Genomic DNA, 19,845 nt, shown 5'->3' on the forward strand with positions numbered 1-19,845 from the left:
CACTGCTGAAAATATAACAAATGCATGAAATAGGAAGCAGCTCAGCTAGCAGGCTTTAACCTATCATTAAGTTTACAAGAAGCTACAGAACAACTGAAAAAAATTTGCTCGTCAAGCTGTCATGGATAAATATATCAAACAATGGTGTAAAATCATTGCGCTCAGGCCTACATGTTGTAATAAGGGATATTTAACATTTGATTAAATAATAGTAGGCTCAAGAGTAAATAAAAATGCAGCAATTAGTAAAATATTTGTATGTTAAGTGACAAGAACGAAAGACAGGCTTCAGGGTCCAGCGCATCGGCTTGGGACTGAAAAAAAGTGCGTCATGTGCGCATGCGCGATGAGTACAGCGCTAGGTGAGCCAACAGCTGTGCCGACAGCTGTCCATGGTGCTGACGCAGGCAAAACGGAGCGGAGGGAAAACAATGAATCAGGATGGAAGATGAAAACATTGGTCACAAAACATAGTATGGTTTAATTATTCAGGAGACTTCAAAAATTAACGGAAGCGTTGAAAATTTAAATTCGCCCCGTGAAATGACATCCAGATGGTGACATACATGCAAGCAAATAAAAATGACTGTACCATACACACTAAGGAATTTCTAATATCTTTAATTATACAGTGAAGGGCAGCTGGACCTCGTGGCGCAACGGTAGCGCGTCTGACTCCAGATCAGAAGGTTGCGTGTTCAAATCACGTCGGGGTCAAATATTTTCATGTGGTGGTACACTGCTGAAAATTGCTGTCAATATATTAATGCAGTATACATGGTGCACGTACTAAGTCTGTCGTCATGGATACGCATTCTTTCAAATGTAACCGAATATGAAAGTAGAAGATGATGGTTGTCTTTTGAAGCTTATAATTTTCTCTCCTCTTTTTTTGTTTACACTGTGTCAGCGCTTTGCCAGTTCAGTTCTAAAATAATCGTTTTTGTCAGACTGTAGCTTGTGTTGTATGTACAGTAATGTGAAGTACATCTTAACTGTCTTTCCACCCACATGTCCACTCCTCACACTGACTGATAGAGCTCAACAGCAAGAGGGACAATCTCATACAAGTGCAATACAATTAAATTAAACTTCAGTTAATGTAATGGCTGTGATAAAAGGTTTTCGTACATTCACCAGATGGCAATGTGTCAGTTCAGTAAAATGACTCCTGGTTAAAAGAGGGCCTTTGCATGATGCGCAGACAGGCAAAGCACCCAACCTGTCTCATCAACTGCTGTTTTCAGACTAATCTGATGATAACTGAAAGTGGCGGGATAATCTAGGCCTTTCTGTTCATTTGTTTCACATCTCAGTTACTGACGTGAGTTTGTAATGCTTTGATTTGAACACACTACCTGCTGATCTGTAGTCAAGCAGGGAGAAATTATGTCTCTTGGCAAACTGACTGATATGACTCTTAATGTTTATGTGAACAATGATGAAGTAAAAATCTAAAGCTACAAACATAACAGCATTCAGGCAGGGTCGGATTTACCCACTGGAGGACCCCACAGGGAAAAAATATAGCCGAGGGCCCTTCTTTATTTTTTCTATTTTGCTTGTTAATTATTGCAATGTGATTGTTTTCTGGACCTTTGATTGTTTGAAATAGACTAAAAACTTGTCACATTTGTTGTTATTTCATTTATTTTCATCATTAGCATCCATCAGATGAGTGTACAGTCACCCAGTGACCAATCAGATCATGTCAGTCTGTGACATAAAACTTGTAGCTCTAATATTGAGACAGAACCATCATGGCTTCACCTTCAGCCACCATGGCCTCTCTTTTTATAAATTTTCCTGTTCCCTATCACTGCAAATTACTGCCAATAATCAGATTTCTATGGTAGATTTATTCTCCACTACATGAACAAGATCATCAACTAAGCTTTAGCAGGTATCAGACAGTTAATTTGGAGACTTACCTTCAATTTCGATCTGTCAATATGCTGCGGAGGTGATACCTGTAATGATTGTAGGCCATTCGGCGTGGTAAAGTCCTATCATGTCTTCTATATAACCTGCTGGAGGCTTGTTTGTCCACTTGACCTTTTTCAGAGATTGTTGAGATGGACTTTTGAGTAAATATCTTGAGTTTTCTCTGCCTCCTAAATTACTCTCTAAATTACACTCTGTCCAAGCGTTCTTCATCTTAATTTTGCAGGAAGCTTGTGGTTTACAGTTCACCAGCCATATCCAGAGAATGTGCATGACCATGAGTGGTTATCTGAACATTTAATTTAATCAAGGAGACAGTGAAGAACCTGTGTTTATTAATACACAATATTGAAAATGCAAGATCCTTGCATTCTCTTGTATCCATTTTTTTTCTTAATAAAACCTTGTTGTTGACCATAAGTAGTTTACTCATTTCACATGATTTCTGGGTATTAAAACCTGTCAAAGTATGAAATTGATAAGTGCTGCTAAAATTAGCTGTGGTATAGATAATACTGATATTTTCAGACAAGGCACCAACCAAGATTTTCCAGCCTCACCCCCTTGATTTTTACTGATCAAACCAATAAACTGCAAAAGCCACTTTCTTTCATTTTTCTAAATATGTAGATTTTTCAGCAGGTAGTTGATATCTGTCAAGATTTAATTCACAGATTTCACATCATCTATTGGCCTATACCAGGATTACTAGGCTGAGATATGAATCATATGCACCACAGGAAGTTTTCATTCTAACTAAATCTGTGTTGATTTATTGTTGGACTAGAAGGGATCTGAATTGCAAGACAGAAAGTGTATGCAAAACGGCAGCTGGCAGCATCAGCTAATCCATGAAATCAGAGTGCTAAAGCTGCGTTAACACCATTCTCAGTGTTCACAGCACACACTGGGCCCAATCCCCACAAACATGGCAATTAAAGGCTCTACGCTTAATCCAAACAAAGAAGATTCCTGGAGAGAAGACAAGATGAGGTGTAATACTTTTTAGAGCCTGCAGATGGAGCCTTTTAGCTTTCAGAAATCTAAGTGAGCAGTGCTGTTCATCTAGATTCATCTGTCTGTCAGCATTGTTCTGCGTGAATTAAATCACTCAACTGTAGTGTTTAAAGCTGTATCTGTAACTGAGGCAACTGACCAACTGATTACTGTATGTTCATGTACAGACTGAGATAAAGCCATCTGGTGAGGAATTGATAAAGAATTAGACAAAGATGAAATGGTGAAATAACGGTGAGTGCATAGAAAACAAGTCAGCAGTTACAAAACACTGATGCCAGCATGCCCTCATCACAGCTCCCTCCTACAGTCTTGATGTAATAAAGATTAAGAGCACAGATTCATGATATGGCAGGGAATATGGATTTATTACAAAACACTTTAAAAGCATGCAAACATCAGCCTTAATCATATTAGACAGTTGTGAAAAACACATTTACAATGCTGTCATCACATAAAGAGCTTTATTTTCATGTCTCATGAAACATCCCATCAGGGTGCTGAGTGTTTACAGTATGCAGCTGTAGATTTCAAGTGGATACTAGAATATCTCAACTTTCACAAGAACCTCAGGCCTATATCAGATTTGAACACACAGCCTACTGATCCAGAGTCAGACACTCTACCATTGTGCCAAACATCTGCTTCAAACAATCTACATAATATTAAATTTATGTGTTGCACAACACTGCCATGGATTAGTTATGATTTTGTGCACCAGAGGCTCGTCCATAGAGGCAGAGGAGGTTGCTCTTCCTCTATTTTTGAGAGGCAAGAGGGAGATGACTGAAATATAAAAAAGAGTAATTGGTTGAAATAAACCAGCACCAAATCTCAGTATCATTTGTAAAATAATTTTCTCTCTTCTTTGGAAAAAATCCATTATTGAAATTCTGATTAAAATACCTCAACAGCGACACCTGCAGGGCCATTGTGCAGGGCAGGCAAAGGAGGACGGGCTTTTTATTCATGCTGATCTATGATTGGCCAAAATACGTAAAATGACGTCCCAAGGGCGGGCGTCCTTTATAACCAATCAACAACCAGAATACAACATTGACATCGTGTTGGTCCAATGAAAGTTTCCAAATGTCATCCTCAATTCTCTGCCACTGTATGCGGGAAAGCATAGACTGTATATAAAGATGGACGTCACGACAGCTCCCCAAAAGTGAAGCCAAAACATCTCGATCGCCCCGTGGTAGCTGGCTGCAGTATAGGTCATAAGTCCCGCCCCCTCCATGTTAGTGGATGGGACATGAGCCAAAGTAAAAAATCAAAATATGCGTCAAATAAATTTTTGACAGAAAGATGGTTTCTGTCATTTTAGGTAGTTCTTATCATGCTGATGTTTGTTCAAGTGCTCATTTTTCTTGTAAGTTTGTTTTTAATTATTATTAGAAAGGGGTTTGACGTCATGATTGACAGCGGTGACAGCCGCTCTCAAACCTCCGTCAGGCAGTGGGACGGCTGAGAGGGCGTATTCCGCGGGACGTCATCCCGCCGCCCGACTCTACTGCGCAAACTCTGGCTCCAAATGACGTCACACAAGCAAGATGGCAGCTCCCGGAAAGGAGATATTTTGGCTTCACTTTTGCATAGCGGTAGGAAGTGGCGACGCGTCGTCCATATTTACATACAGTCTATGCAGGAAAACGATAGATAGTCAGTAGCATTTTAGGAGAGAGATTACAGCGTGCAAGTTGCAAACTGAAAAAATTCTCTTTTTTCAGATTTAGCGGTTACGTCCCCCCCTTTTTATCGAGCAGTGGATAGCTAACGTACTTGTAACGCAACAGCTAAGTTAGCTTGTTGTAGCAGCCGTGGAGGACTGATGAAGACTGTTGTTAAGCTAACGGGAGAATGGATTTGCGGATGAACCAGACTGGTTAACTAACAGAGACAAAGTTCTGTCAACAAACAAACAAGATGACCAACAGTCACAAATGCAGTGGGATGTTATGACATGGATACTTCAACTCCATGAAACAAGAAAGAAGACATCCGATAACGTGAGTCAGATACACTTTCACTCTTTGTCTTTGGTCGCTAATTTCTTCTCAGATGGTTAAATGTCTCCGTGGCTGTTGTGTGAATTTATCTCCTAAACAAGAATGTAGCAGAGATCATATAATATGTTGTAGGTAGTTTTCCAGGACACTGAAGCTGTTGAAGAGTTACAGTGAGCTGTCTGGACTCACATAGAAAAAGTCTGATTCATTTGGAATTGTTCCAGTTTTGTACTGAGTTGTTGTTCAGTCACCTGTTGATGTTGTGTGATTTGTGAGTGAGTATGCGGGAGGTCTGGCTGCTTGCTTGTAAGAATGTCTTCATTGTTCGTTTTTAAGCTGAACTGTATATTGAGCACTGAGCTTAAAGTGACTAGAATTAAGACTTTAATAACTAGAATAACAACAGTGTTAGCATGTCAGTTTTGTAGACTATATCTTGTATGTCGTGCATATAGAGAAGTGTGAATCTACACTTTTAGATCTGTGAATGTTTTTAGTGTTCAGTCTTTCTGGTATTCAGCACTGATCTGTAACTGTATCAGATTATAAGCTCTGTGGTACTTTATATATGTCCATATACAAAGAAAATACATAGGAAACACATGTAAATCATGTTATATCTTGTCTGTTCTTGATGAGAACATAAATCTGTCGTCACAATAGAACAACACTATAAATTTGAAACTTTGTTGGCAGAATGACACATTCTAAAGCACTCCAGGGCTAAAATGAACACTTCTTTGTTTAAGAACAATATGTATAAATGTCTTTGAAAGAGCAGCCTCTACACAGGGTTTTTTGTTTTTGAAAGCAAAATGTTTTATTAGCATATAAAACTGCCCCCCCCCCCGATTTCATCAGGTGAGGGACAATAATATAGTATGATGCGGTTTGTTATAAGATTCAATGTTACATTCTGGTTGAATATTAGTTGCTATAATTCAACAGGTTATGCTATAAATGATGTTGGTGTATGGGGTTTTAAAATCTTGTTCCATGTGCCCCTTTTAAACTTTGAGCACCTGCCCCTCTAAAGATCTCTACACTGCCCTGCATTTGAACATAAGAACATCACATAACTTGAACATGAGGAAGCAGAGATATGTAGCCAACTAGTGTAAAATAACATGACGCTGTGGGTTGATTTTCTTCCTGTCCTCCCCAGTTTTTTGAGTCGCCAGTCACCACTGATGTGCATAGTAAGTGAGGCTGATTTCTCCTTGGCCCTTTTTCAATTCTGATAAAATGCGTCCACTCTTCTCATTTCACTTAAAGCCCAAAAGACAGTGGAACTGTCAGTGGAATGAGGTTGTATTTTAATAAAACTCGGTACACAGTGTCAGCAGCACAACACATAAGCATATCACACAATATGTTCTCTTTACCTGCTGTTTTGTCTTGGATCTGCCCAAGTTCTCACATGACGTGCAAGACAAGGAACCAACCAAGGAGACATGACAATAATCCTAATAAACACGAGTCCCACTTTGTCGCTGTAGATACAGACTGTATGTGAATGCACGAGTACATCAACTCATGAACATATAAGCCATGGGTGTCTCACCAATGAAGCAGGTGACCATTGACTGTTCCTGTACCTGCAGTTGTTAGATCTGTATGAAATGTTGATCTTTAAGGTTAACTTTGCCCTCATCCCATAGGGTTGTGTTCCAAATTTCTCAAATGTTGGTTTGATGCCCCTTTTTGCCCGTTCTCTATTTTATTCTTCATTTGCAGTTTTATAAGTTTTCACTTTGGAGTTTTGCTTTTATTGCCCTGTGTGCACAGGGCTTGCATGCAAAGGAGAGTGAACTACTCTCATTGGACCGTGCTGTATAAATAAAGGTTTTATTGGTGAATGAAGGATATCCTCCCTTCAACTTACAGCCAAATCCACACTAAGTTTTACCAATAAATGATCACAACATCAATGCAGAAACACACACCACAGATCGGTAGTGAGATTAGAGAAAGGTCACAGTACACTGAGTATGTGAATGAATGATTTCATATAATAGCAGTCTGGTAGTGTGTATGTGAGTGATGAATGCTCCAGTGGTGAGGTAACACTGTGTTGACAGGGGGATGTGTCAGGGGGACCATGTTAGAGCACGTCTGCCATTAAGAAACCGTCAACTGACAGCTACAACACACACACACACACACATACACACACACACATACACACATGCTTTATTTTATTACAGTCTAGGAGAAGTATTAAAATCAAAAGCTTTATGTACACTCACAACCACTTATCTTCTTTCCTCTATCAGTTATTATTATGTTGTCTTTGTTATCGTGTATTTGATATTTGATCATCACCAAACCAGAGTAACTTCATCAGATCACTCGATGAAGCCAATAAACAGGCTCATGAAGCGTGACGTATTTATTTTTAGGTCTAGAATTTCCTTCCATGTGAACAAAATTGGTAGCAGAGAAAATATGGCCTGTACTTTAATTGCTTTTCCCCCAAAACTTTTGTTTACCACACAAACACAGGCTCATCATACAGTGCTGTAAATTGCGGATGGAAAATTTTGCTGTCAGAACAGCAGTTATGTATTTAGATGGATTTTTAAACAGTTTTGTGTTAAGGGCCCACACTTCACAATGAGAACACAGGCCCTTGTAGGCAACGGACCCCAGTGAAGCTGCACTGTCTCTCTCCTCCTCCCTGCATTCCTGATGTGCAGTGGACATACTAAAATCCAGCCTTACTTGACTAGAGCAGTTGGGGTTAATAACATTGACATGCTCATGGATGTTGTTTGTATCAAGCTCTCAGGGTTTGGATTCCTGACACCATCCACCTTAAAGAAAAGTTATCAGGCATCAAGGGCACATTGGGGCCCTTGATGTTATATTTTTCGTTTTTCTTTTATTTTAGATGCAGTGAAATTTGAAAAGAATTAGTGTAAAGTCATCAAACTGTTCTAGTCTGCTTTTTTGGGAAGTGTTTTTCTTCTTTTACCTCTAGGGGGAGTAATAGATGTGTGAAAGAAGGAGTCTGTTTTACAGCTGCAGTTGTCAAAGTGGAAAATTAGACTCCAAAAACTTCAGTATATGTTCTGCTTTTCACTTTGTTACTGAAATATTTTCTTACTTTCGTATAAATTTAAGAGATTTGCATGAGCCTAAGGTATGACCATGATGTGACTTGAACACTCAACCTTCTAACGTCAGAGTCGGACACACTATTCTTGCACCACCTGAGCAAATGACAAATAAAGAAAAGGAATGGTGGGACTCATGGTCAAATTAAATCAAAGCAAGCTATAAAACAAAACTAAAAGTATTTGAGCAGAGTTATAACCATTAAGCCCAGCTATATGTTGCATTGAGATAGTTTGATAAAAGGATTGACCATATTGCACTCGTGTTCATGTTCACTCATTTGGACCACATTAGTTCATAAAGAATAAGAGCTGCAGGGAAAGAAGTGAAGCTCTGCAGAAAGGTTGCAGCTTTTATCAGTAAATTGGGTCACATTGTAGATCCAGCCTTAGGCTGATTTCTTATCCTGCACTGCAGTTTAATAATTCAGGCATATATATTACATTAATCAGTGGCATAAGTGCAGGTTGGAGCAGTGCTTTTTATAGATAGATACACAAACCTGACTTTAGTGTGTTCCCAGCAGCTACATCTGAGATCATATGATTACTACAGCTCACTCTGCTGGGTTTTCAGTCTGTCTCATGCATTCAAGTATGACATCAGTTCATATCTCATGTGCTGAATCATCAAGGTAGTCATTACTGTGTCACAGATCCAATATATCCAAGTGTGCAGTGATTCCCAGACTTACCTAACCCCAACTACCAAACGAATAGATCTCCAGTTTATATAAGATAATGTATGACTCCAGGGGAAATCCCATATGAGATGTTTGAACAGAAGATAGATATGCATCAGTAAAGATTTCACATATTTGCACTTGATAGTGTGCAGAGAGAGTAGTGATAATGTGTGAACCAATAGTGAGTGAGGTGTGAATTTGAAGTGTTCTTCGGCAAGCCCTGGCAAGGCTGGATTACCAACTGGGCAGGTTGTCTGCGTTGCAATTACTTTGTGGCAATCGATTGATTGCAGGTTTGTTTGGTAATATCCACCGCCAAAGCACAATAATAGTGAAATGGTGAGAGCCATATACAGTGGATACCTGCTGATATTTCATATGATGTGGATGTATTGTTATTGTGGTGATATGGGACATAAATATGTATTTTTAGAGAGTTTATCTAGTCCTAATGACTACCTTTCTTAACTACAACAAAAATAAATGTTTTATATGGTTTTTAGTTACACCTTACTCATATATCTCGAAACTACACTTGCAAACCGAAGCGTTACGCAACTTTTTGAGATAACAAAAACAAAGACATGTAAGGTGAATTCTGACACCACCTGCAGTGTGTTGATTAGTGTTGGAAACATTCTTAGTGCCTGCTCTAACATGTGTGCGCGCTCGCAGTGTCAGTCCAGTGGTGCGCTCTCGCTGGAGAAGCGTTTTGTTGGGAAGTTTCTGTAAGTGAGTCAACACGGCACAGGGAGGACGCCACCCAGCCCCGCCGCTGGATCCAATGCTGGGCTTTTCTCTTCTCCTCCGAGGACGTAGGACACGAAGACAACTTCACTTCGATCTCTTCGCAACAGCTGGGGATTTATTCGTTTTTCACCTTCGCACGCCGGGGATGGTTATTGTCGCTTTGACGCGGCTTTTTCCTCTTTGGAATTAACGCAGCGGAGGAGAAATGAAAGTGACGGTGTGTTTCGGGAGGACCCGGGTGGTCGTTCCGTGTGGAGATGGGAATATAAAAGTCCACAGCCTTATCGATAAAGCGGCTATGAGGTATAAGAAGGCGATCGCAAAGGTGAGTCCCTCTGCTCCGGTGTGCTTTTGTAACGTTTCCCCTCCGTGGGCGCGGAGCTGCACGCTGCACCCAGACTGGAGCCTCAACATGGCGCTTTCACCGGGCTGAGAAAGAGGGAGAGAGTGGGCAGAAGAGAGCCGGTGGCTGCCCCCAAAATTTGGAGCGAGGACCCCCAGGGGCCCCCCGGTGGGAAGAGGGTGGGAGAGTCCACTTAGTTAAACTTTTCATTGTTATTTCAAGAGAAATGCCGAAGAGGGATTGTTTTGGTCGCGATTTACAAAGTTGTCTTTCTGCGTTGAAGTAAATGGGGTGATGTGGATCTGTTTGGTTGTCCGTGAAAAAGTTGGGAAAACCCTGGTGTGTTGACTGTTAATTGTTCCCATTCAGTAGCCTACTAGTTGTAGTGGCAGAAAAGTGCACAAGAGTGCGCAGAGTTCATCCAAACAGAGTGTGTGGAGCAGAGGATGAAATAGGAACAGAGTAACCCGCGCTGTGTTAGTGTGTGTGTGTCATTACTGCAGTTTAAAGTTACAGTAAAATACGTGTGCAACATGACAAAACAATTACAAAATATGTATTAAAACATAGCAAACTGGCTATGACATAAATATTATAAGTCCCACTAGGACTATTAGTTATACCTGAGGTACATATACCATTCACTATACTGTAAATTCACTGGTTGTCACATTTTTTCTGGATTCATGTCTTTACAACGTAACACAGTTAATCTGTTTTTATGGAATAAGTAGTCATATTCCAATGGAATCTCTCCCTTCTATTTTGAGAAACTCTGCCTTGTAGTCATTGCCCTTTCAGTTACATGTTTGTGAAAAAATTTTCATCTATGAAGTGATGGAGCGCATGACTGTGTGAAACTCCTGTGCCAAATTTGAATAAGGCCCGACTAGGACACTGATTGCTTTTCCCTTTGTGGGTTTCAAGTGGCTGCGCTTTAAAGCCCATTTAATGACTAAAGAACGAATTAAAGTTTGGTAGTGACAGCACTTTCTCTTTGACAGTGTGTGGTATTATCATTGGAGTCACATTAATGTTGAAGATTTTCCTCAAGGGCCTTGATGACCCCAAGCTGGTTTTGCCAAGTAATTTCTTTTCTGCGTTTAAGCGTTCAGAGAGCCTTTCATCTTCTCTGTTTTAGAGAGATGAAATTTCAGTAACCTTTTGAAAGGTTTCAGAAAGATCCAGAATGAGGGTGAGATGCTCAGCAATGTATAGACTGATAAAATACTCTGGAAAGGATGAACATTCACTATATTAGTTCAGTATGGATGAATAGTGGATGTTGCCACTGAAGGCAAACAGTGACGAAGTAGGTCAACGTTAACACTCATTCTTAAACAGCACTTCCTCCTTAGGCACACACAAGCAATGACACACACATTCACTCCTCTGTTTACCAGTGCTTGATGGTTTTCCACGGTTCAGCAGAATGGAGGCGACTGGCCCATTGATCCATGCAGTGGTACTGTAAATGTAGAAGTGTAGGCTTTCCCTCTGGAGAACACTTTGGCTCTGGGTCAACACTAACTACCGTATTACAGGCCACCCAAGACCTTTGGACTACAGGAAGATGTAATCAGATATACAGTAGGTCACTTGAGTTTTATGATATTCCTGCAGCTGACAGCAGCATAGTAGTGCTTTAACCCTTAACTCCTGAGTGCAAAGGTTGCTATTTGTTGACCCTTACTGAAAAGTGAGGGAGGAGTATGAGATCTAACAAAGAAACTGGATGTTGAATTTATGTAGTATGTGGCTTAACCATAGGCCACCAGGACATTGCAAAAAATATGAAAAGACCTGACACAAAACTGGATCCAAAGATGTGCAGACTCTGTATCATGCAATATGTATTTAAATGCTCAAATCAGAATTTGTCACTGCTGCTATAAAAAAATACCTAAATCATACATAATTCATCTCACAAAGTCAGCTTGGGTGATGCAGATTTAGCAGGAAGAGCAAAGAAAAAAAGAAAAGTGAAATAGGCATCTGCCACAATTCAGATACTTCAGAGTGCAAAGACATGTTCTGCAAGTGAAAAATGTTGAAGAAACGATACAGGGAAGTGTAGGTACATCACTCACAGTTCATAAATGTATGGAATATTGGCGGCATGCCAGACAACAAGGTAAAACACGACTAAGAGTCTATAGCCATGCTAGGCTGTGCTTTAGTAAAGTTGTGCTATGAGCTACATGTCAGTATGCTAATGTGCTCATAATCATAATGCTGGTATTTGATCATCAACCTCAAGTATTGGACAAAGTAAAAAAAAAATGGACCTGATAATGGCAGTAGATGAAAAGTCAGGGGGTCACTGAATCAATGAGATTTGGCGAGTCAATCAATCCAGTAGTTGTTACAATATTATTGTTACAATAGCCAAGAATCAGACACAATTAAGATCCAAAGGCCTTGCAGTGTGAACGCAGGCCTGTCGTGCTCTCTCTATTGGAAACACTTCCTGCTTGAGCTGAAACTCATCTCTTCAACAGCTACTTCACGTCCGCCTCTTCTCTACCATCCTCTTCTATACTTACAGCTGATCCTCCCTCCGCCTACCTTCTGTCTGGAATGTTTTATCTTCCTCGTTAATACACATGAACTGTCTTGCATTCCATAGATATTTGTTGCACGCATTGTTACGGCAATGCTGTGATGCTTGGCGCTCACTTGCTTGTAATGTCAGTGATCTGTGAAATTAGACATATTCTCCTGTCTGTTGAATTAGCTGTAACAGTGGTGGAGCCCAATCAGACACAGTCACAAGCTGGTGCTGGTGTACCTGATCTTCTCTGGGGACTCTTGAGGGCTTTGTCACAGTCTCTGCGGGACCAGGAAGTATGCATCAATCACCCACTCAAGCACCATTAACCTCAGAGTCAATCTAGTCAACAGTATGCACAGTCATGAAGGATTAATGCTAAATGGCTTTTTGCGCTTCTCATCCTGCCTTCCTGTTGACAGGGCTGTTGTTTTTTGCACTTGGCCGGTCACGTAATGACTGAGTACTAACCACATTTTTAGTCATATAAGAAAGAGGAATATTTTGTGGGCTTTCCTGTTGGCATACAAAACACCACGTGGACGTGACTGGGAGGTTCAGGTTCTTTGCTCATCTTCTTATAGTCTGGTTTCACTCACATCTGGTGCACTGTCAGAGACATAAAACAACAGAATACTCAAGCACTCAGTCACTAAATCCATAATTTGTGGCTCCAACCCTTTGATGAGATGCATCCCAAGAGCCCATTTGTCCCCTACTTTCCCACAGAAAGCTAAATGTAGGCTGCTGTTTTTCCTCCCAGAATTCCACAAATTCAGACTTACAGACAAGTCACAACATACCAAAGGTTGTTGTAATACACAGATTCAGAGTATTCTCATGGAACAATACACTTAAGCAATGCAAAGCCCTACATTTCCATACTACCCTTTGTTTGTTTATACAGTATCAGTAGCATATAATGAGCATATGTCTTCTGGTTCCTGCATGTCTTAAGACCATGAAGTCAATGATTTATCTATTTTTATAGCCCATACAGATTGTATGAGCTATGGTCATCAATCACAAAATGTTAAATGGCTGGTTGACTTAACAATGACATGTCCACAAGAGAAATGATGAAAATTGCTGTTATACTAAAATCATTCTTGGAGCCAAATGATTTAAACAGTGGTTAGTGGGAATAGGCATAGGACTGATTTGAGGCTGTACGCTATTGTCTGTCATTACCACTTAAAATAGCAGCCCTACCCACTGATTGGGAACACTCCTCAGAAATATTTAGTCTCTAGCAGTGTTGCTGTCGCTGTGTTGCTCCTCTGCACTGCTCCAAACTGCAGGTTTTCTGCAAATAACACCATAGAAGCTGAAATCCCCTACTTTCACTGTGACTGATAATATACCCTGACATTTAGGGGAATAGGGCTCTGCTTATGCACTTTTTTGCTGAGAGTTAGATGAGTTAGATCTGTCTGTTAAATACGGTAAAGCAGGTAACTGATTAGCTTACCTTAGCATTAAGACTGGTAGCAGGGGGAAACAGTTAGCAGAAATTGTCACTTTTACGCAAAAAACAAGCTACAATGTGTTAATTATTGAGCTGTAGAGGAGCTGTTAGGTGAATTTTTGGACAAAGTTAAGCAAGCTGCTTCCGCTTGCTTCCAGTCTTAATGCTAAACTTTATGCTAGCTCATTTGCATTACCCAAAATGTCAAACTACCAAACTGCAAATTGAAGAGCAAATTCAATGTGTCAGTTTAATGTGTTTCTTTGAACATATACCATGTCTCTTTGACTTCTTGTAACAGATTACTATGCTATACCAAGTCCCTCTTATGTGCTTTCTTTGTCTTTCTTGTTTTTCTCACCCTGTGCTTCCCCCAGAGGAGGCCACCCGTGTTCTTATTAATGGTTGGACATAAATCCTGTCAAATACCATTGAATCATGGTTTTATATACACTGTTTTTCTTGATGGTTTTTTTCTGTTAATTAGCGTCAAAGAAGTGTAGCTTCATCCACTGTGAAAAGTTGTAAACCATGTTAATGAGACCGTGGATATTGTTTTATATGGTACTGGATAAAGTAACATGTTTATTGCACTTAAAAGAACCAGATGGCAGAATCACACACAGGGACAGAAAACAGATTCATTGGGCCAGAGGAATGGACAACTAATAACTAACAATAATCTGCCATACAGTTCATTAGACCCACACACGTGTACAAACGCTACACCTTGCCAGCTGCGTACCGCTGACCCCTGTCTTAGGGCTCCCAGTCTCTCTGGCTCCTTGTCAGATCAAAACAAATTGGCTGTTGAGTAACTTTAAGTTATACCTCATGACAGACAAACACACAGGGGGAAAGCTGCTCCCCTCAGCACTGTCGGTGAACTCAGGATAGATGCTTTCCTGCCACAGGGCAAAGGCTGAAACCTGAGTATCTGTGTGAGATAAAATGTTTAGATGTTGATTTGTGGGGAAAGTGAATGACAAAAAGGCCTCCAAATCATATGTTAGATACATTTGCATCTGTTGTAGAAACCAGCCTCTAGGCATTTTCAGAGCAGGAACAGCCATTGTTGTTACTTCGAACGTTTTAAACTCCATATCTTGATGGGTGGCCTAAACCTGGACACCAGAGTGGCACATAGAGAGGGAATTGTGAAGTGTTGTGTTGGCATGTACTGACATTTCTTAAGTGATCTTAAGCAAAGATACTGTATCTCTGCCGGAAAATCCGGTATCAAATTACATTAAATGGTAAAAACGTGAAGAACAGTTGAACTTGCTTCCAAATGCACTGCTTAAAACACGACTTGTCTGTTCTCTATTCTACTCAAAGTACAACTAGAGGTTTTAATGGTCATCTACTCTCAGGTAAGGACCTAACACGAGTCTCATGCCAGTACAGCTGCACAGAAACACCGCTAAGAGAAAGTGGGAAGTGCCGTAGGAAAGGTTGTCAGAGATCATTAGCTCACTACACTCAGCGGCTCAGTGGTTATGTAATGGAGAGGGCTGCTGTATGTGAATAGGAATATTACAGCAGTGGAAGATAATTGAGGAGATTATCATGTCAGTGGACTGTACAAGGCTGAGCTCTATAGGTCCTGTAGGATGATGGGGTGCTGTGTGATTGATGGTAACTGAGTAGGAGTGGGTCTATGGTTCAACTGTGGTCAAGTAGCAGTGATTTTCAAGTTCATTTCTACCACAGCAGGGAGTAAAGCAGGGGTAGAATAAGAAAAGTGTGGACTCAATAACCTTTCATCTTCTTGTTGTGTTCTCCTCTTACTTTCTTCAGTTTATTCTTCATTTGTTTTTCATCTCCTCTTGTATCTTGATCTTTCGCCTTTTTTTTCCCTTTCTCTCCAGCTGGTCGACAAAGTGTTGTCTTCCAGCCGACTGAGCATTGTCCTTGCTTTCGTGCTAACTCCTTCCAGGGGAATTGTTGCCTACCAGCCTTTGAGTAAAACATCACACAACACCCGCTGCTCCAAAAGTCACGAGTTGCAGTTTGCCCAAGCATCCAGAAAAGATGTTCAGTACACCGGCCTGCACTGCACTCCTTCACCATCTGTCCACTGAGGTTTAAGACTTTGACTTACTTAATCTTCTCTGCAGTTCTTTCCTTAAAAATATGGCACAGTATATTGTGAAAGAACGCCAGGTGCTTTACGCAATGTCAAAAATCTGCAGCAATAATAGAGCACACAGCATCGCAGGACAAAAAGGCTGTAATTTCACATTGAGGTAACATTATGTTTAGTTGTATAGTGCAGATGCAGAAGCAGTAGTTAAATACTAGCCTCAAAAATTTGGAAGAGACCTCAAAGAAATGACTGCAGGGTAAGTTTAGTTCGGTCAGTGTAGAAACATACAGTGCTGTCCATCAGTTGCCAGACTGTGACACATTATTTGTAGCTTTGGCTCTGTACTCCAGCACGTCAGACACAGTGACTATGAGGTTTAATTTCTGATTTTCAGCTTTTAGGGTGTTTCAATGTGTTATTGGGTGAACAGTGCAATACTTTTTATACATACATCCCCAATATTAGGAGCATGATAACCCTAAACATACTGATAATCATAGCAAGATGTTTTATGACTCAACATTGGAATGTTTTGAGTAGTAAAGTCAGTCACCTGATGTGGCAAAACCCCAAAACAAGTAAGAAGTGATGTTGGCTGCAGTACAGGCCTGACAGAACATCACCAGGTTAGATATCAAGTGCCTGCTGGTATCTGTGGGTTATAGAGTTCATAGAGTCAGTCATTTGCTCCAAATCTGTCTAATACAAATCCAGAGGGCTACAGTTAGGGTTTGAAGGTAGAATACAAAAAGTTCTACATTTCCCAAACTGTTCACCCAATACAGGTACAAATGCCCTTAAATTAAAGCTGAAAGTTACAACTTTAACCTCACAGTTGTTGCTTCATTTGAAACCCAGTGTAGTGCAGTACAAAACCAAAACAACAAAAAACGGTCAATGTCCAAATACATATTAAAGCTAGAGTGTGGGACTTTCGAGAGTAATAAAATAATGTTGACACATGCTTATGTCATAGGCTCCGCCAAAGCCTACTCCATCGCTACCATAACAGTGGATAAATTGTTTTGAGTGTCACACAACCCCAATCCCACCAATGAAATTACTCATTTCATCAGAATTTGATCTATTCGGTCTGATAACATTTGGAAAGATCTAGAAGAGCTGCATGATTATTTTATCCCCATTCAAGTTAGCAGAGAGCTAAGTGGAAGTTAGCTGGCTCGGCCAGTGGACGTGTCTAGTGGGCAGAGATCTCTATGGGCAGAGCATGTACAGTATGCATTCATCCAACCAGAGTGGGAATGTCAAACCTGACATGAGATTAAAACTCTGGTATACTGTGAAATACAGAGAGATTTACCTGGTGGCGATAGGCTTAATCAGCATTGTGTGAACTCATTTGGCAAGGGCTTGAATGTAACAGATGTTCATTTATATGTAAAAGTTCCGCACTGCAGGTTTAAGGACTGCACTGTAGATGCTATAGACTGTGGTCTACATTAGTGTGGCCGGGCATTTGAGTCAATGTCAAAGAGAATTTGAGACTACTTCCGAACAACCTGTCTGGCTGACTGATTTAATGACTGTCTGGCGAGTTCTCTCGCTCATGTGAATGGCACCAAGGACAACGACCTCCACATTGAGTCCCTTATCTTTCCCAAACAGCGTCTCTCTTTAGGGTCAGGCTAAGATGACTTTAGGGCTTCCCCACTGGCTATCATGCCACTCAGGTGTACACACAGGTGCTGATATATGGTATGCACGTGGTAGGGAGGGCACATGCATGCAAAGACTTGTGACTCTGCAGAGGGCAAAACACCAGTCATTTTGTATTCAAAGCATAGAGCTTGAGTGCTGCACACAAAAGTGGGAGAATTTCTGGCAGTAGTTGCTAAACACAGCAATGTGAGCAGGCTGCATGCCATCACGGCAACTGCCAAAGTCTGAATATGCCATTGCCATGCCAAACCATTGCATGACTGGTGTTTTCCGGCTACATATACCCTATGTCTAGGCATTCAGGGTCAGGGTCAGTTTCTGTTGTCACTGCTGATGTGGTTTTAATAGCTGGTACAGATCTTTTGGTTTTCTTTTTAGTTTCATTATCCACTGGCCTTGAAGCTAAATAACAGAAATCCCTTTTGTTGTAAAACCATTCACAGATTTCTCAGGCATTGATACTGTGTGGCAAAAAGCAAATGTTGAATTTGTAGGTGTTTAACATTTTGGCGTATGTTTTTTTCTTTCAGAGATAACACGGCTCCGTTCAGACGTAGCTCAGTGTGACCAAACTGACATATCAAACATGAGTTCTTGATAGCTGCCAGCTTGTGTTTTCCTATCCCAGCCACAGCCTTGTGATGATGGGGACTCCGTTTTGTTATCTTTACCCACTGGTTCAGATAATCCAGCTAATCATTAGCCTGAACCGTTAGAAGCAGGACAATAGAGTGCACTACACATGAACTCGCATAACTTAGATGTATGTTTGTGTTGAAAGGCTACTCTTCATAGCTTCAGGAATGCTAGAGATAGCGTTACCGTCCCTGTTTATTCAAGATGGTGAATATCTGTTGTTGTGCCAATAAAATGTAGCAGCAGATATCACCAAGAACTATTTGTTTAGCCATCATAAATTGTTTGTATTTGTCTTTTTGAAGGGCCCTCTTAGTGTTATTTGGCACATTTACACCAGTTTAACCATCCTGACAAACTCCAGTTGGAGGTTTGTTTGAGAATAATGGTTGGAACAGACTATATGGTAGCATGAGCATTTTACAGATTAATTGTTAACCATTTGATTAACTGACACACTGGTGTGAGCCATAGGAAACATTTGACAGTGACAATTCAACATCTTCACCATCCTGAACCAGTCCTCAGACACATGTGGTCGATGTTTATGATTAGAAGAGGCAGCCTGGGATGAATTCGTTATTTTTTCAGTTGTGTTTTGAGGTCCTGTTGTGAGTAATGTGTAGAGTTCAGGAGGATCTTAATTGCATTAGAAGCTTTGTTTTCTTTATCTGGCAACTTGGATGACAGGTACATTGCTAACATCAATTTTTTTGTATGCAGATGTGCTTCTTAAAACTTTGACCCCGACGTGATTTGAACACGCAACCTTCTGATCTGGAGTCAGACGCGCTACCGTTGCGCCACGAGGTCTTGACAGGCCTGGTAGTCTACTTCCATATCCAACCTGTAGCCAAGTCTCTCCCATAACATTGGGAGTTTAGAATAAAAAGTTGAGATCTGTTCTGATAATTGTCCTGTTCATAATGGATAGGAAGTTATAGCCAGGTCGCTGCGCTTAATGATGCCCTTACAAAAGGTAGGTCCTTGAACAACACAGCTAGGTGCAATTTCTTGTCCACAATTTCCAGGTGTACATCTTAAACTTTTGACCCCGACGTGATTTGAACACGCAACCTTCTGATCTGGAGTCAGACGCGCTACCGTTGCGCCACGAGGTCTTGACAGGACCTGTAGTCTACTTCCATATCCAAACTGCACTCAAGTCTCTCCCATAACATTAGGAGTTTACAATAAAAATTGGGATCAGCAGCCTGTACTACAAAGCAGGATTTGGGGTTAGCAAGGTAACTTCAGGTTTAACTCTGGGTTTTCAGTCCTATGACAGTGGCTCATTTCTTACCAGGGTACATCACCATGGTAACCATCACCATATATAATAATTCCTACATGTATTTGAAGCCTTAGCCAACTTTTAATATTTGGAAATTATTTCTAGTGTTTCTATATCTATTTATTCTGTTCTATAATTACAGGCTTATTGAATATGACTTTTTGCTGTCCCTAGAACAGAAGTTTTCTGCAGGCACTTGGTATAATCGTTTTATCTCATATCAGTTGAAGTACTTCATTCATGGTTTGATGATGTC

General features: G+C 40.6%; 1 protein-coding gene and 3 non-coding genes across 13 annotated transcripts in view; 2 read left to right on the forward strand and 2 right to left on the reverse strand.

Moving 5' to 3' along the window:
- Positions 1-645: 645 nt before the first annotated feature.
- trnaw-cca lies at positions 646-717 on the forward strand. Its single transcript has one exon. It is a non-coding gene; the product is annotated as a tRNA-Trp (tRNA).
- Positions 718-4,464: 3,747 nt separating this feature from the next.
- Positions 4,465-19,845, forward strand: part of LOC121887977 (partitioning defective 3 homolog) — a 356,909-nt gene continuing 341,528 nt past the window's right edge. For 7 of the 10 annotated variants that reach the window (XM_042399165.1, XM_042399169.1, XM_042399168.1 and 4 more), the window contains exon 1: positions 9,499-9,853. In XM_042399165.1, the coding sequence (XP_042255099.1) occupies positions 9,734-9,853 (120 nt within the window). In that variant the 5' untranslated portion in view covers positions 9,499-9,733. Of the gene's footprint in view, positions 4,974-9,497; positions 9,854-19,845 lie in introns of those variants that run through there. The other 3 variants (XM_042399173.1, XM_042399172.1, XM_042399174.1) reach the window with 3 other exon arrangements.
- Positions 19,037-19,108, reverse strand: trnaw-cca. Its single transcript has one exon. It is a non-coding gene; the product is annotated as a tRNA-Trp (tRNA).
- trnaw-cca lies at positions 19,345-19,416 on the reverse strand. The gene has a single exon. It is a non-coding gene; the product is annotated as a tRNA-Trp (tRNA).

The sequence above is a fragment of the Thunnus maccoyii genome, chromosome 21 (genome assembly GCF_910596095.1).
Source record: "Thunnus maccoyii chromosome 21, fThuMac1.1, whole genome shotgun sequence".
NCBI lineage: Eukaryota > Metazoa > Chordata > Actinopteri > Scombriformes > Scombridae > Thunnus > Thunnus maccoyii.